Raw genomic sequence first — 16,822 nt, forward strand, 5'->3', positions numbered from 1 at the left:
TGCCTAACTCTTACCCTAATTCTAACTTTATCCCTAAAACCAAGTCTAAACCCTCAAACAGCCCTTTAAAAGGGTGTCACAAAGTAAGTACCCGCCAAAAGGTCCTAACTTTGTCCTCACTCCAAAAGTCTAAAACTCAAACTGGTCCTTACAAAGATAACTACTAAGCACACACACTACACCCAGAGAAAGACAAGAGGAATATTTTGCCCTCATGCAAAACTCCTGATCTCACAGATTCCTACTGTGATTACTCAATTTTCCTGTAATGTGACCATGACTTGTTTGCATTTGACACTTGGTTTGATCATTTTCGAACACAATGACATTCCGACATTAAGAGTGGCTTAACTGTCCTAATACTTTTTGGAGCCACAGTATATTGGCATTTCACAGCATAGCAGAACAATCAGCTCTGAGCAGATACACCAGACTGGTGATGGTCCACTGGCGCGGCAGACAGACAGATAGTAAAGAGCTGTGGAGCCATGAGATGAACCTAATGTGAGAGAGAGAGACATACAGACAGAGAGAGAGTGAAAGATTTGTGCTCTAATAATATCCTCCACTGACAGATTAGAGATACAGAGACGCTGAGGGTTAAATAAGGGAGCACATCTCTATTCTGTTATCAATAATCAGTCTGAGGACAACACGACACAAACCCACACTCTAAGGTAAGATGCTTCTAGTGATGGGAAATCTACTAATCTTTTAGCATATATATTATATGTAAACTTCTTTTGTTACCCATTCATTTTTAAGTACTATTGTTGTTTGTTGAATACTTTTCTATATTTAACATGTATACACTTTTATTGACATATATATAGGGTTGAACTCAGGTTGATTGGGGACAATTTCCCCAGTTATCTCAATAGCAAAAAGTGCCCCAATCAACCTGAATTCACCCCTATAAATTAAACAATTTTTATTTTTTATAATTAGCCTACTAAAGTCACTCATAATGGTCATGATGCATTAGAGAAGCTTATGGGAAAACATGCACATACAAACCCAAGTTGGGTGCAAGACAAAGCTGTAGAAAAAAATTATTTTCCGTTTTATAGCTTTAATATCAGTGTATATATAATTAATATAATATAATATAATATAATAGTCATGTGTCAGGTAAGATGAAGGTGATAACAATACATAAGGTTCACAACAAAAGGATTTATTTAGTCCAACTCAAATAATCCATAGGAAAGAAGGCAAGCGAAACAGCGTGTAATCACAACACGAAAAGTACCAGACAAAGAACTGAATGAAATAAGGAACTTAAATACACAATGATGATTCACTCAGACTAACAGGTGTGAAACTAAATGAGTGTCCATGGTAACTAATGACTGGAACACAGGAAACTGTGTCCAATATGAAAACGGAACCAAAACACAGGCAAATCGTGACAGAAGTCCCCCCTTCTGGAAGGCGACTCCTGGCACCGTAAATGAAAAAAGTTCAGGAGAGTAGAGGAGCAGAGGATTTCCATGGCGGAGCAGTAGACCACCACAGCAGGACTGACAACCCCCATGGAGGAGTGGACAGTGGGAGAAGCCATGGATGAGTGGATGGCCGACTAGAGTTCAGAGCGAAATGGGAGGAAGCCAGGAGCAAGGTGAACCACGGCGGAACTGATGGAGAGAAGAGCCATGGTGGAAAGAGCCCGACCGACTGAAGTGACGCAGGAAGATGATGAAGCCCAGGCGACGTCCGATAGACTGAGAGACCCGCCAACATCAATGGACCTGGAGACCAAGGCAGAGTCCCGGTGACGAGCGGCTGAGGTGGAGCCAGGGGCTGGAGGACTAAAGCGATGCTGGTGAGGACCGCGGTGGAGCCTGAGGTATGGAGGAGCCCGATGGAGCCGCAGGGGTGGAAGGATGGAGCGCACCCAACAGCCCAGAAGTTTGTGGCAATGGTGGAGTGATGACTGACCAGGGTGAAGCCAGTGGGACGAGGGAGCCCGTGGAGCTTAAGGGATGTCGCTCCCAGGTGGAACTGAGGGGGCAAGGAGCCATGGCGTAGCTGACTGGTCGACGGTCCAAGGTGGTGCTAAGGTCTTGGAAGGACGAGGCTGAGCCAGGTAATCACCATGCCACGGTGGAGCTGGTGACTGGAAGCTCGAAGGCAGATCCAGATTGCATGGCGAAAATGCAAGGGCTGAAGGAATACAGCGGAGGCAGGGACGAAGAAATGGCTGGCGATGACGAAGACATCACTGTGCTGGACGGAACCTCCAGCGATGACAAGGACAAAACTGTGATGGGTGGGACTTCCAACGGCAGAAGAGGTTCATGGGTGGAAATCAGGATGGAAAGCGCTACCTCTCCAGTCGATTAGCCACTCCTCCTCTTCCAGTTCCACTAAGACCCCCATTGGCTCAGATGTGGTGGACAGCTCACACACCTGGTCAAAGGGGACCTCAGGCTTTTCTTCCGGGACAGACGAGGCTGCTGGCTCTGGTTTCTTAGCGAGCATTGGCTCAGGCTTGGTGTCCATGGTGGGTATCAGCTGGGTCTCTCGGTCTCTCCTTTTCCGCAGTGGGTGTGGGCTCTGGGTCTAAGGTGTTTACCGATGTTATGTGGGGCTGGACACAGGGAACGAAATCCTCTTGAACATGGCCCAAAGTAAAACAGGATCGGCCTATCCCCAGAGAAAAGTTGACGTAATCCACCACTGTCCAGCAGGAATCCCCCAGTGGCATAACCAGCCAAATCTGGTTGTCCAGTCCGCACTTGAACCCCTCCATGAGTGTCAGGTGGCATGATGGAACATGCTGACGAACTCCTCCACATAAACCTCCAAACTACCAACCCGTTCTCACTCCCAAGGCGTCAAAGTCCAAAGCATGATCAAGTGCTTTCCGCGTCACAATAAAGACGCTAAAGGTACCCCTAGGCGTCACTAAATCGACGCGCTGAGTGCTCCATTCATTTCAATGAGAAACCTTTGGCGTCATACACAGGCGTTGGGCATGGGAACGTTATCGTCATGATGATCATATATTGGGTTCTGATTTTGTCATTATGACACTTTGGACTGTGATTCTCAATTGAATCAGCCAGCATCATTTTATTTACGATATCTAGACACGTTTTAACATGTAACCCAACCCCAATCCATCCCTAAACCTACCCATTTGTGTGGTTTATAAAACGCAGATATAACAGGCAGAGTCGACTGCATGCACAATTTATTCAAAAAGTATAAATAAAAACAACCCGGGCAGCGTAGAGGTGCCACATTGATTCTTGTTAATCCAGCTAAGAAAGTAGTAGGATCACTCATGGCTTTGCTTGGGAGTCTTTACGTCACTGACTAAAAACTTGCAGAGAAATTTGAGTGGGTCAGAGGAGGACAGGATGTGGCCATGATGTATTCTCAAATTCATTCAGTGGGAATTCAGTGGGAGTACGGAATTAAATTGAATGTATCAAATCAATCTAACATTGGTTTTGCTTTCTTTTAGTGCTCAGCTGCCAAGATGCCTGAACAAGGGTGAGTGTGTATCTCTAAATATGTTCACACCAAGAACAATATCTGTAAGGATAACTATAATGATAACTATATTAGCATCCACACCAGTCGATGATAACGTTCTGTTGAAGCGTGCTGCAGTTTTGTCGTTTTACGCTTTATAATGCTTGAGCTTTTTAAAGTAGAGGATGGATTCTGATTGGCTATCATTGTTTTTATTATACATCACCTGGGCAAAAAAAGCTTCTGAGAATGAATCCAATGATATAATTTCTCTGTGCCTTTATTGTTATAGTTATGAGTTTATATTTAGAACAATTTAGGATCCATATCTTTATGGGCTTGGTATACTTGGTGTGAACGGGCAACAATAATTTCTAGTGGTCAAATAAGTTTTCAGCCAACCAATATACATTTTATGCTGTATTTTCAGGCAAGAGGTAAGTTATTCATCATTTTCTATACTAAAACTTTGATTATTTGATCATCTGTACCTATACTATACTGCATATAACTTTCATATCTATGGCCCAGAGGAAGTCCAAGATCTCAGCCTCAAGAAAGCTTATGCTTAAGGTTGGTTTGTAACACACATAAATTCACATATACATTCATATTTACTCCCCCCTCCCCCCTCTCAACATCCTCAACATGAGTTAAGATTCAAAGGCATTATCTTTGATCATGCCCCTCAAACATTATTTTTGCTTAACATTGGTCACGCCCCATTTAAACCTCACAATAGCAGTGATGCCATCCGCTGAAGCAGCTTTTCTATGACAGGGATTTATGAACATTGTGAAGTCAGAGAAAGAGTCAATAACACACCACTAGATGGCAGGCATGTGTCTAAACCAAGATAATGTTTGGCCCGTCCCAACAGCCATACTTGCAGTCTTGGCCTTTACTGTGCGTCTACGTGACTGGAGTGCAAGACTGTCCAAAGTCTGATAAATGGCAAAAACTCAGTGCCCTTAATGCACACTAAATCCACACCATCTCTAATGGCACTTTGGATATTAGAGTATTGTATCCCATGAGCCTATTTGAGGCTAAGCATATCCCATCATGTTCGTGATCTCATATGCCCCGAAATCATGCAATGTCAGGGAAAACTTTACTGTGCAAGGTAAACTAATTAGATATTCCATATAACTTGGTAGTAAAATGTAAAGTGTTGCACCTTTTATAGGTGCAGAGATGAGTATAAACACTTGCAACTGCTTAAAGGGATAGTTCACCCAAAAATAAAAAAATTACCCCATGATTTACTCACCCTTATATGATTTTCTTCCTTCAGACGAATACAATCGGACTTCCAAGTTTTATAATGCCAGTGAATGGAGGTCAAGATAACCTAAAAAAGTGCATCCATCCATCATAAAAGACATCCACACGGCTCCGGGGGAGAACTTCTGAAGCGAAGCGATGCCGTTTTGTAAGAAAAATATCCATATTTAAAACCTTATAAATAACTAGCTTACATGGCAGACGGCTGCATGCATCAATTTACATTGAGTAACCCTTGACCTGACACATGACATATTGACGAACATTAGATTTAGATTTTTTAAAGAGAAATGTCAGAGGATTTCGATACAAGAGAAGAGAAGCTTGACTTTGTTGCCCAGACCTATTTGTTAGAACCTCGAGAGGCGTCAAAGCTTGCGATACTCCTGCATTGGCTGTCTGCCGGAAGCTAGTTATTTTACTTTGTAAAGTTTTTAATATGGACATTTTTTCTTACAGAAAGCCATCGCTCAGTTTCACAAGGGCTTTATTAACCCCTTGGTGTAGTATGGATTACTTTTATGATGGTGGAAGCACTTTTTTGGACTTCAAAATCAGGACCGCCATTCACTACCATTATAAAGCTAGAGCAGTGATATTTTAAAATATAACTCTGATTGTGTTTTTCTGAAAGAAGATAGTCGTGTACACCTGCTTGAGGGTGAGTAAATCATTTTTGGGTGAACTATCCCTTTAACTAGAAGCACCACAATTAATACATGGTGTCATCTGTTTCAAAGGTACTACTGAAAAGACATTTAGATGTGTATTTTTTGCATATAAACTTTCAAAGTATTGAAAATCTAAATGTGTAAATAAAGCTCTTTATACTTGCACGTTTACATCACTAAAGCTGTGTTCCAATTCAGAGGCTGCATGCTCCTGAAACCCAATTCTAACATTTAAGTCGTCACTGGCGCGCAATGAATTCTGGTATAGACGAGGCTGTGAAGGATCCATCTGTTGTATCCTTCATTTCACGGGAAAGGAAGGATGCATTTGGAGGCCATATTTGAAAGAGCCGTCGAATTAGGACAGCCTTCATGATGACACAATCGGCCTTCGAAGGATGCAGTCTCTGAATTGGGACGCAGCTTATAAGTGCGTCCCATCAGGTAATCAAAAGTTGTGCACACACATGCGGTCTTAACGTCCACTTAAACACTTGTGCTAAACACAGGACAAGTGCAAGTGTGGGTATGACATTTATTTGTGTGTGTTCAGAGTTTGATGGCGGCCAAAGCCAAGGATGAGCTGGAGCAGGAGGTGTTGGATAAAGAGGAGGAGAAGCAGAGGTATCTGACAGAGAAAGCCCCTCCCCTGCAGACGCATGGCATGTCATTCGCTGAGCTTGAGGTAACCTCATGGCATAATTCTACATGAAATCCTCCTCCCAACATTCAGTTTAGCTCATTTGGTGCCACACGAAAATCCTCACGACTTGAAATCTAATGGTGCAATCACTGCTGCTCACGCCACCCCACCCAGCTTTATTTGCATTTTAGCTTTTATAAGGCTGATGCAAATGTCCTGCCCAATGCCTGTCTATCTTAATTTGACTAATTGCAATGTAAACAGCCATCCAAGCCAACCACGATCATTATTATGAGATGTCTGTCTGAGTAAAACGATAAGTAGGAAAATTTGCCATATGATATTTCGTTCCCATAATAAAAGGTCTTTTGGATAAGCTTTATTTTCTTAGTCAGAACCCTGTGTATTATTATACGCATTCACTTCAAATAGGATTCCTGAAACTCAATTAACATTTCTGGCTCTTTTAGGAACTCTGTCAGGAGCTTCATGCTAAGATGGATGTGGTGGATGAGGAACGCTATGATATTGAAGCCAAAGTCTTACTGAATAAGCGTGAGGTATGAAAATCCACATAAGCCTTAGTTTAATAACCAGTTGGACAATGTCACAACTTGCTGTCTTCCTCTGGTCTATTTGGAGGCTTCTAATATTAGTATGCAACTCTGAGCATTTGGGATTGTGATTTCATGAAAAGGGGGAAGATTTTTTTAGGATAATTGTTCCTCTGTGCCGTTATCGTTATAGTTGTGGCGTGAACTCTGCTATTCTTTTATATTAGAACAATTTTTAGAATTATATCTTTATCATTATACAGTTATACATATAACAGTAGGTAATGTCCTTGGTGTGAATGTGCCTTAAGGGAGCATACTAACTGAAATGCAACCTTCCCAACAACCAAAAGCCGTCGTCTCAGTTAACTATAGATCCGATATAGTCTGGCTATGAGTAACACACTTCTAGCCAAAATATCCTTGGATTTGTTTACTGTCATTTTTGCCAAAATAACTTGCGAGATGTACGACATTCCATCATGTGAGCAAAGTCAACAGTGATTACAAGCTGTTTGGTTTCATTTCTTTGACATGCTCATGTTCTAGATGACTAGTCTATGCTGACTAGTATAAGTGTTACTCATGAGAATCAATACATACAGTTTGGTGTTAGCATGTCGCTAAGCTAACCACATGGCACTCTATCAGCATAAAAACTCAAAGTACACACAAACATTGGTTAAAACAGTACTTTTTAAATACTGTATCATATATTTTAGATACACATTTCACTACTAAAAGAAATGTGTTCATAATTGACATTTCTCTTGCTTTGTTTGCTATCTTGAGTGGATTTGTTCATCATCGCAGTGCATTATGGGACTGACTTCACAACAAATTAATGAGCTGCATCCAAAATTGCAAACTGTCTGAGTAGGTACCACATTTGATGACAAATTTACTTTAGGACTGTTAAAAAGTGCGTTCTATGCATGTAATATGAATGCAGTCAAGACATTACCCTATTGTGTCACTTCACTGCCATTCACAAATCCTCTCCCATGGCCTCAAGGGATAGTAAAGTGTCCATCAGATGCTCACTACAGTTTTATAAATTTGGACATTCTACTCATTTCACTTACTTTTTTTTGCCTGCGATATTGTATGGGAAGGGTGCAGTACTACCTCTGACACTGGCCTAAAGAAGGTATAATTATAGTAATAATTATTCAAAAGTATATTATGCCTACAGTAAGAAGCAGGAGAATGCTATATATGTATGGAGCTCACTAGCTTTTGGAACAAAGCCTATGCTAGATATCTCATAAGTAATCGAATGACTGTCCATCCTCTAGATCAAAGACCTGAACATTAAGGTTCTGGACCTGAGGGGTAAGTTCAAGCGGCCCACCCTGAGGAGGGTGAGGGTTTCTGCAGATGCCATCCTCCGATCTCTCCTAGGCTCAAAGCATAAAGTCTCAATGGACCTACGAGCCAACCTCAAATCTGTGAAAAAGGAGGATACTGAGAAGGTACAATGCCATCTGAACACATAAACAAAGATATATGACCAATTCAAGCAATGTTTACGTAGTCAAATGGGTACATCGGTACAAATGCCAGATGCAAACAAAACATGACAAGTGGGAAAATCTTGGAATGTTGCATGTAAGATAATGAGAGTAAACTGTTAAAGCTACACTGTGTGATATTTTCCCCCATCTAGTGGTGAAAAGGTATATGACCATCCAGTGAATTTTAGTTTCTGTTCCTCTCAATTCCGATTTCGTTTCAACTCCTACGGTGGCCGATTTAGTCCAAGATTAACATGGCTTCCAGTTCGACCTCGTCCACATTCGACACGGTGCCTGTGGGATATTCTGTGCGCAGTGGGATGGTTGGAAATCAACTGGCCTAATTATTCGGCTAGAAAGAACTGCAGCTAATCCAGAGTGAACTTTGATGATAGTAATGTTTATTCAGTCATCCAATTGCAAGGCATAAACAGGTTTGTGTGGATATGTACATAAATGTGGTTTCTGTGAGAGAACAAATAAGGATGGTACATACACAGTTAAGAACTGTATAACTATACTTATAAGTTACATTTGTATAATGTAACCGTAAACCAGAGCTTATTGTACCATATATAGGCGCTAAATACAGCTGCATTAAAAGGAGCGGAGCTGCAGCTGCTGCTGCTAGCAAGCGGTGTCCGGTTACAAAAGTGTGTGCGGCGCTTTAACGTTAGCACTGCACTGCGCTCTGTATAACAATTGTTAAAATGCCGATCAGACCTGATACATATTTCCATCAACATACATTACAAGCAAATATTTTCTATAAACGAATAAACATTGTTGATAACAAAATAACTGAATGATTATTCAAATAGGTGAGCATTATGCTATTGTATGTTGACACAAAAATACTTCTGAGGTGACATCAACTGAATTACGCGATGACACACTCTGAAACACATCTACAATGACAATAACTATTAATACTTATGGAATTATTAACGCATAGAAATACCACACAAGGAAAAACAAACTTTTGAGGAATAAACAAGCCAGGAAAACTCTCTGCACATGCACCAGACAAGTCTGAACAAGTTGACGCGCACATGCGCGAGGGAGGGAATTTTGTACAGTGCCATCGAGTATTAAAACCGGTTAAAACGCGAAAGGCGAAGCTTGAATTTACGGGTATGTCCCTCTTTGGCTAATGTACTTTCAAGATGGAGGGGCAAGATGGCGACCACCGTTAGATCCCATTACCTTATGTATTTTCAATGGCATATTATAAACTTACGAGAATACTTTATTACTTGAAAGAAGTAAATATACATTAATGAGCACATATATTTTTGAAAGAACTAAGTGTTTTTAGCTAAGAATAGACTAAAAAAGTTACACAGTGTAGCTTTAATCAAGGTTAGACCAGTGAAAGGCTTAAAAACATTACTAACCTTCTCACCTTACTCCCGAAATTATCTGCACTTGGGCAACTTGTGGCTCAAGTGATAGGCAATACTCACCATGCAGATATTAAAAGAAACAATGCACCCTGACTATCTGGAGATTAACAGAGCTCAGACAAGAAGGATGACATCACCTCTAACAGCTGTTCGAAAGGCGGAGGCTCATGGGATGTGAGGCGGAGGAGTAAAAGGCAAAGTTTTTGGAGACCAAACAGTGACAATGTTAATTCTTGTCAGTGTTTGTCCTGAATATAACAGAGGTTGGGTGTTAGATGACAGACACGAGAGTGGACAACAGAAGTTTGGTACACTAGAAGAAAAGCTTTTGTGTAGATGCGTAGCTGAATTCAATGCAAATAACCTTTTGTATTGTGTTTATTTGATCAGAGAGATGAAATACAACATACTGAGACCAAAGAGACCAAGCCCTTAATAGAGTAGTGAAACCAGAAGATTAAAGGGACATTGTGGGTTGACTTAAGTACTTTATAAGAGTATTTTTATATTAGCAAACCTTTACTTTTACTTCACTACATCCCAAAGCACACACTCTAAATATGCTGGGTTAAAAACAACACAAGTTGGGTAGAAAATGGACAAACCCAGCAATTGGTTTGTTTTAACCTTGCGGTTGGGTTAAATGTTTGCTTAAAACAACCAATAAAATGGACAAACAATTGCTGGGTTTGTGTCACAGGGTGTTTTGGTGATGGTTCATGTTCATTGTTCTTGGTTCTGTTTTGTTTATCATGTTCATGGTTATGTTTGAGTTTGTCATGTTCACAGTCTTGTCATGCACTTCCTGGTCTTGTCATGTGACTCCCATGCCCTCATCTGATCTTGTGTCTTGTCCTGTCATTGGTTCATTGTTTTATCACTGTTCACAGGTGTCACTTGTCTTGTCATTAGTGTGTGTATTTAAGCCCTCATATTTGCCATGTGTCTTTGTCTGTTATTGACGTGGTAACCCGTTGGTGGTGAGTGTTTCAGGTCCAGTCTGTTTTGTTTAGTCAAGTTTATTGTCAAGCCAAGTTTTGTTTGTTATTTTGCCAAGTGTTTGTTTTATGTTTTGGATTTTGGTAATAAATGCTGCACATGGGTTCAAAACACTTGCCTCCAGTGGATCTATATGTTACAGAATAACAGACCAAAATTATGAACCCAGCAGTTGCCATCCTTCACCTACGCCAAGGCCATCGATCCATTGAGGACTATGTTGAGGAGTTTTGTGGACTCTCCAGCCAGGTGGAATTTAATGATGTTGCCCTCAAGGGGATTTTTCTTAATGGACTTAGTGAGGTTGTAAGCTATTTGATGCCCGAAAGTAACTCCCCGGGGACTCTGGCCCAGTATATTGACTTTGCACTTCTGCTGAGTGATTCCTCGTTCACTGTGGGTTTTGCAGAAGAGGAGCTCCACTGTCCCACAGTACCCACCACAACCCAGCCAGGGTCATCTGCTCCAGCCCACGTCCATGCTCCAGCCCACGTCCATGCTCCAGCCCACGTCCAGGCTCCAGCCCACGGCCCCGTCCAGGCTCCAGCCCACGGCCCCGCTGTCCCGCCCAAGAAAATTTTTGGGGGGGGCAAGGGGTACATGGAGGCCATGAAGGCCCCGCCTCTGTGGCCCCCTGAACCGCCATTACCGCCATGGCCTGATGAACTGCCGTTACCGCCATGGCCCGGTGAACTGCCGTTGCCGCCATGGCCACCCACGCCTGAGGGTCCAGGTCCTCCCACGCCTGAGGGTCCAGGTCCGCCCACGCCACAGGGTCCAGGTCCGCCCACGCCACAGGGTCCAGGTCCGCCCACGCCACAGGGTCCAGGTCCGCCCACGCCACAGGGTCCAGGTCCGCCCACGCTCCCAGGCCCGTCCAGGTCATGTCTGGGTCCGGTGCCCCTGCACGGGCCTGGCCCACCATCCCTCCCCCAAGACTTTTTGTTAAGACTCTCGGTTAGGCCATGGGTGTTATGGTATTGTTTGGGCGTCAGGGGCCGCCCATAGAGGGGGGGATCTGTCACAGGGTGTTTTGGTGATGGTTCATGTTCATTGTTCTGTTTTGTTTATCATGTTCATGGTTATGTTTGAGTTTGTCATGTTCACAGTCTTGTCATGCACTTCCTGGTCTTGTCATGTGACTCCCATGCCCTCATGTGATCTTGTGTCTTGTCCTGTCATTGGTTCATTGTTTTATCACTGTTCACAGGTGTCACTTGTCTTGTCATTAGTGTGTATTTAAGCCCTCATGTTTGCCATGTGTCTTTGTCTGTTATTGACGTGGTAACCCGTTGGTGGTGAGTGTTTCAGGTCCAGTCTGTTTTGTTTATTGTCAAGCTAAGTTTTGTTTGTTATTTTGCCAAGTGTTTGTTTTATGTTTTGGATTTTGGTAATAAATGCTGCACATGGGTTCAAAACACTTGCCTCCAGTGGATCTATATGTGACAGTTTGTCTTTTTTTTTTTTTTTTTTTTTTTTTTTTTTTCCCCAACACAACTTGGGTTGTTTTAACCAAGAATTTTTTGTGTAATAATGAATTTTTTACTCCACTACATGTCATAAAAACATATAATTCCGAAACTGGCATCCGCTCTGAAACACGAAGTCCAATTTGTGAACAATCTTATCCTTTTCAATTAACCTGTTGAATCGTTCACAAATTGCACTGAATGATTAATTTGTGAATTGAACTGATCCCATTCTCAGATCTGTTCTCAAGTCAACAACCTCTCTCTGATTTAGTGATTCGGTCAGAGCAAGTTTACAGTTACAGTCAGCATTAAATGAGAATTTCTAACTGCATGTTATAAATTCGTTGAGGCATATGTTGTATTGAAAAGCATAATTTTGACCTCATAATGTTTAAACAAAATGTAATGACTGGACTTCTTTCTGGTGAAGTATACCGCGTTTCTTCTAATCATTTAGTCCACCTGCGTTACCATCGATTTCAGATTTTATTTTGTAGAAACCATGGAAACACCAAAGACGCTTTAAAATATAATGTGTTTTATTAGACAGGTGAGCAACTGTTTGGATGCATTCATCGACAGAAAACGAATCATTGTTATGCAGCCCAACACAGTCTTATTGTTTAAATCTGGTTTTCTTGATTTATCGCGAGTACCATGTTTTATCATGCCTAATATCATCTAGCTCACTGCACTGTGAACTCATAGCCGCCGAGCGAACGCACAGAGAAGCATTATAACATAACTTTCAACACAAATGTATCTAATATGATAAAACAGTGCTGCATTACCTCACATGAGCGGAAGAAGCAGAAGCATTCGTCTGAGGGATAATAAAAGTTCTGCAAAATCAAGGCGTCATCAAGCTATGCCTTTGTTTTGAATAAGAAGCCTCTAGCGGCGAAAAATTACATATTTTGGCTTTAAAGGGACAGTTCACCCTAAAATGAAAATTGGCTGTTAATTTACTGACCCTCACACCATCCAAGATGAAGGTGTCTTTTTTTTTCTTCAGTAGAACAATAAAGACGTTTTTAGCGAAAACTGTGGTCCTAGGTGATTCGTATAATGCAAGTCAATTTGAGAGTCAAAAGAACATTTTACAGGCAAAACTAAATTAATACCCGTGGCTCCTGACAATACATTGAGGTCTTATGAAGTGACGCAATAGGTCTTAGAAAGGAACTGAGCATTATTTACAGCATTATTACCTGTAATCCACAGCCTCGGCAAACAGTCTGAAGCCCAAGTTTCCTGCCGCATAATGACGTATTTGCGGGAGCGACCTCACAAGTTTTTTAAGGAAAACATTCCAGAATTTTTCTACACAGAATGGAGTTATATGGCAACCAACAGATTGAAGGTCCAAATCAATGCAGTTTCAAACGGCTTCAGAGGCTGTGCACGATCCGAGACGAGGAATAGGGTCTTATCTAGCGAAACGGTCATTTAAAAAAAAAAAAATTATATATATATATATATATATATATATATATATATATATATATATATATATATATATATATATATATATATATATATATATATATATATATATATATATATATTATATACTTTTTAACCTAAATTGCTCATCTCCGCGGCACACCATGGATAACGTAATCACGTCTGAACGGTCACGCTAGACGTAGGCAGAAGTACCGGCCCCGTGTTTACAAAGCAAAAATGAGAAGACTAAAGGCCTGTACACACCGGGACGAATATCGCGCGCAGTTATCGCCAGCGTTTTTCGTGACGTTTTTCGTCTATCCAAGCGATTTTCACTGGCGATGCGCCGAGTGAACGTGCACATTCAGTAGATGCGCTCCCGGTACACAAGGTGGTGCTGCGGCACTTTACGCTTCTGACACTCGCTTTTCACACAGAAGAAGAGGTATTTACGTGCTTGCCAAAACCATTCACACACTTTTTGCTAACTGGCAAGCAGCATTAGCAGCTCATTTTCTTCTTTGTCTACTTACTACTTCTTCGTCGTATTAATGTGTGCTCGGCAAGACCGTTTTGAGCTTGAGCGCCACCAAGTCGTGTTTTACTGTCACTTCAGCAGCTCCAGGCATGTGAAAAAAAGCGCTGATCTCAGTGGTCGGCCAGTTTTTAACGCACCGCGTCAAAATAAAAAAACTAAACCTTTTACGCCAGGAGTTTTGCGCATCGGTGAGCACACTCACATTGGTGCCCTTTGTTTAGTCACGAGGCGTTAAACGTTGGCGATAAAATCGTCCCGGTGTGAACAGGCCTTAATACAAACAACCTTTAGCAAAAAAAAAAAAAAAAAGGTAAAACAACGATGTCGGATGATTTTGAAGTTGAAGATGGCTTTTTTTTGGTAAAGAGCGTTTGTATTTGTCTTAGCACGTTCGTTTGGGGCGGTACTTCCGCCTACGTCTAGCGTGACCTTTCCGACGTGATTACGCAATCCCTGGCACATCACGGAGCAGTGCATGATGAGCAATTTAGGTTAGTATATACATTTTTTTATTTTTTATTTATTGCCCATGGTTTGGCTAGATAAGACCCTATTCCTTCCCAGAGCCTCTGAAGCCCTTCGAAGCCCATTGAAACTGCATTGATTTGGACCTTCAACCCGTTGGTTGCCATTGAAGTCCATTCTGTGGAGAAAAATTATGGAATGTTTTCCTCAAAAAACGGAATTTCTTTTCGACTGAAGAAAGACATGAACATCTTGGATGAGTAAATTATCAGGAAATTTTCATTTTGAAGTGAACTAATCCTTTAATTTTGTTTTGTCTGCATATGATTATTTGAATGGTAGCCATTGAGTAGCATTATACGAATCACCAAAGACCGCTAAAAATGTTTTTTACTGTTCTACTGAAGAAAAAAAGACACCTACTGTACATCTCGATTGGCCTGAGGGTGAGTAAATCAACAGCTACTTTTCATTGCTGGGTAAACTATCCCTTTAAAATCCCACATTCATCTGCCTCCACTTTTGAGGGGCACTCCAATATCTCAAAATCCAATTAACAACTGATGCACAGAACCAAGTCTCCATCTTACATTTTTCTTTTTCAATAATCAGTCACAATACGGAATAAAAAATCTGTCGCCACTTCTGCTTTATCACAACTTGGAACAATCCACTGAATTGTTTCTGGCTGACACAAATTGTGCCAAGAACGGTGAAATACTCAAATCTCGATTTAAGTTACTAATGCAGAATATTTAATATGGTACTTTTGAATGCCTGTCAATGGAGAAAAAGGTTTGTTTTGTTTGTTTGTGTGTGTGTTTTTTTTAGAACTAGTTACAACACCAGCAGGGCTAGTGGCTTTGATAACAAGCTTAACCTCAAGTCTTTGAAAGTAACCTATTCAAGTGAAATCACCCAAAGCATGGCTAGTTAATATAAACACGTCTATCCTTTTTTTTTGCAGAAGAGGCCAGTTGAGGACAGTGACTGGAGGAAGAACGTAGAGGCCATGTCTGGTATGGAGGGAAGAAAGAAGATGTTTGATGCGGCGAAAGGCCCCACCCAGTGAAACCTTAGTGTTAAGTTAACATGGAGGATTATGCAACTTTTGTTTGGTTAGGTTTAGAGTTGCATACTCAACATATAATTTACATATCAGATACTTTAATAGCCCAGGTTTTATTTGCGGTGGCGTTAAACAGTGCATTGATATGACAATAGCATTTCATTCCAACTGCTCTGCATTGGTGCAAATGGTTGCGCAAATGTGGCCAATAAATAAGTAAATAATTACTTGATTAGTTTATCTTTTATTATGTCAATATTCAGTTATGAGAAAGTCAATGTAAGGTCTACCAATGTATTACGAGAGTAAACAAAGCGAAACATCATTCATTATACATGTGTATTCTCACCAAAACGTTCCCAGGCTCTGTTTAACACGTTTTATTACTGTACAAAAAGTCATAATCCTGAATGGTGAAATTAAACTTATAAAATAAACAAAACCTCTTTCAAAAAAGTGTATACTAACATAAGCTTCTTTTTGCATGCTATGCCAGAAACAAATATCAGATGTGAAGTGTTTTTTTTGGTTTTGTTTAGTCTAATTTGATGCAAATGTTTAAATTGCTATTGAATAGGCCAAATGATCATGCGTGGATGACGAGATAAGGAGCTTGTGCAGGAAGTGAAGCATTAACTGTGGAGGCTGTCATCTGAAGACAGTGGACTCCAACCCTTATTTGCATAGTGGATATCGATGTCTCTTCCCTGTGTTGGCATTGGGTGGGGTGTTTCAGGCCACTTGTGCTTGCTGTAGTTATTTAACATTTAACATGTAAATGTTGAAGTTCACTGTGACTCTCCTTATGTGGAATGCTTTTTTTCTCTGCTTGCAAGAGGCAATTGTAAATTAAACAATATAGCGGAAACATGTCACCAGATTTGTCATTCCAGTGAAGTTGCCTATTATTTCCTTTATGACCAAACCCTTATTATACTGGATAGTCTACTATGGCTTTCATATTGCTCTGGCCAAAGTACAGCAGACTTGTCTCTTATAGGTGTGGCACGGGGAATAAAGCAAAGCCCTCTAGCCCTTAAGTTTCAATGGTTTCTGAACTGCAGAGTAAATTCCACTGTGAATAACTGACATAATATGCTTGACTTCACCTAAAATACTGCATTCTTCAGTGTATTTAATCATGGAAGATGTTTCAAAAATGTAACATCCTTTTGAAAACAAGCACATTTCACCCAAATCTTCACTGCTACCTGATGCAATGCGACAAAACTAGATTGCTTCAATACTGAGTCAACACAGCATAAA

The 16,822-nt window shown here is 41.0% G+C and overlaps 1 protein-coding gene across 4 annotated transcripts; it reads left to right on the top strand.

Annotated features, from left to right (window-relative positions):
- Positions 1-407: 407 nt before the first annotated feature.
- Positions 408-16,591, top strand: tnni1a (troponin I type 1a (skeletal, slow)). 4 transcript variants are annotated; one of them, XM_079801855.1, is made up of 8 exons: positions 408-504; positions 576-677; positions 3,476-3,512; positions 4,018-4,059; positions 5,998-6,129; positions 6,558-6,647; positions 7,940-8,116; positions 15,455-16,591. In XM_079801855.1, exons 4-8 carry the CDS (start codon positions 4,051-4,053, stop codon positions 15,557-15,559), a joined length of 513 nt encoding a protein of 170 aa, XP_079657981.1. In that variant the 5' UTR covers positions 408-504; positions 576-677; positions 3,476-3,512; positions 4,018-4,050; the 3' UTR covers positions 15,560-16,591. The 4 variants fall into 4 exon arrangements, with proteins under 4 accessions (XP_079657981.1, XP_079657980.1, XP_079657979.1 ...); XM_079801854.1 differs by adding an exon at positions 14,895-14,933 and having other exon boundaries at positions 458-677; positions 15,455-16,419; XM_079801853.1 differs by lacking the exon at positions 408-504 and having other exon boundaries at positions 631-677; positions 3,476-3,504; positions 3,917-4,059; positions 15,455-16,421.
- The last annotated feature ends 231 nt before the right edge of the window (positions 16,592-16,822 follow it).

Source organism: Gobio gobio (genome assembly GCF_949357685.1).
Source record: "Gobio gobio genome assembly, chromosome: 21".
Classification (NCBI taxonomy): Eukaryota; Metazoa; Chordata; class Actinopteri; order Cypriniformes; family Gobionidae; genus Gobio; species Gobio gobio.

What these genes read in the sequence shown, in the direction of transcription:
- tnni1a (XM_079801853.1), top strand. Translation starts at nt 4,009, where the DNA reads ATGGCCCAGAGGAAGTCCAAGATCTCAGCCTCAAGAAAGCTTATGCTT. An exon ending in CAAGAAAGCTTATGCTTAAG is followed by an intron (nt 4,060 to 5,997) that starts GTTGGTTTGTAA and finishes GTGTGTGTTCAG; the next exon opens with AGTTTGATGGCGGCCAAAGC. An exon ending in TGTCATTCGCTGAGCTTGAG is followed by an intron (nt 6,130 to 6,557) that starts GTAACCTCATGG and finishes TGGCTCTTTTAG; the next exon opens with GAACTCTGTCAGGAGCTTCA.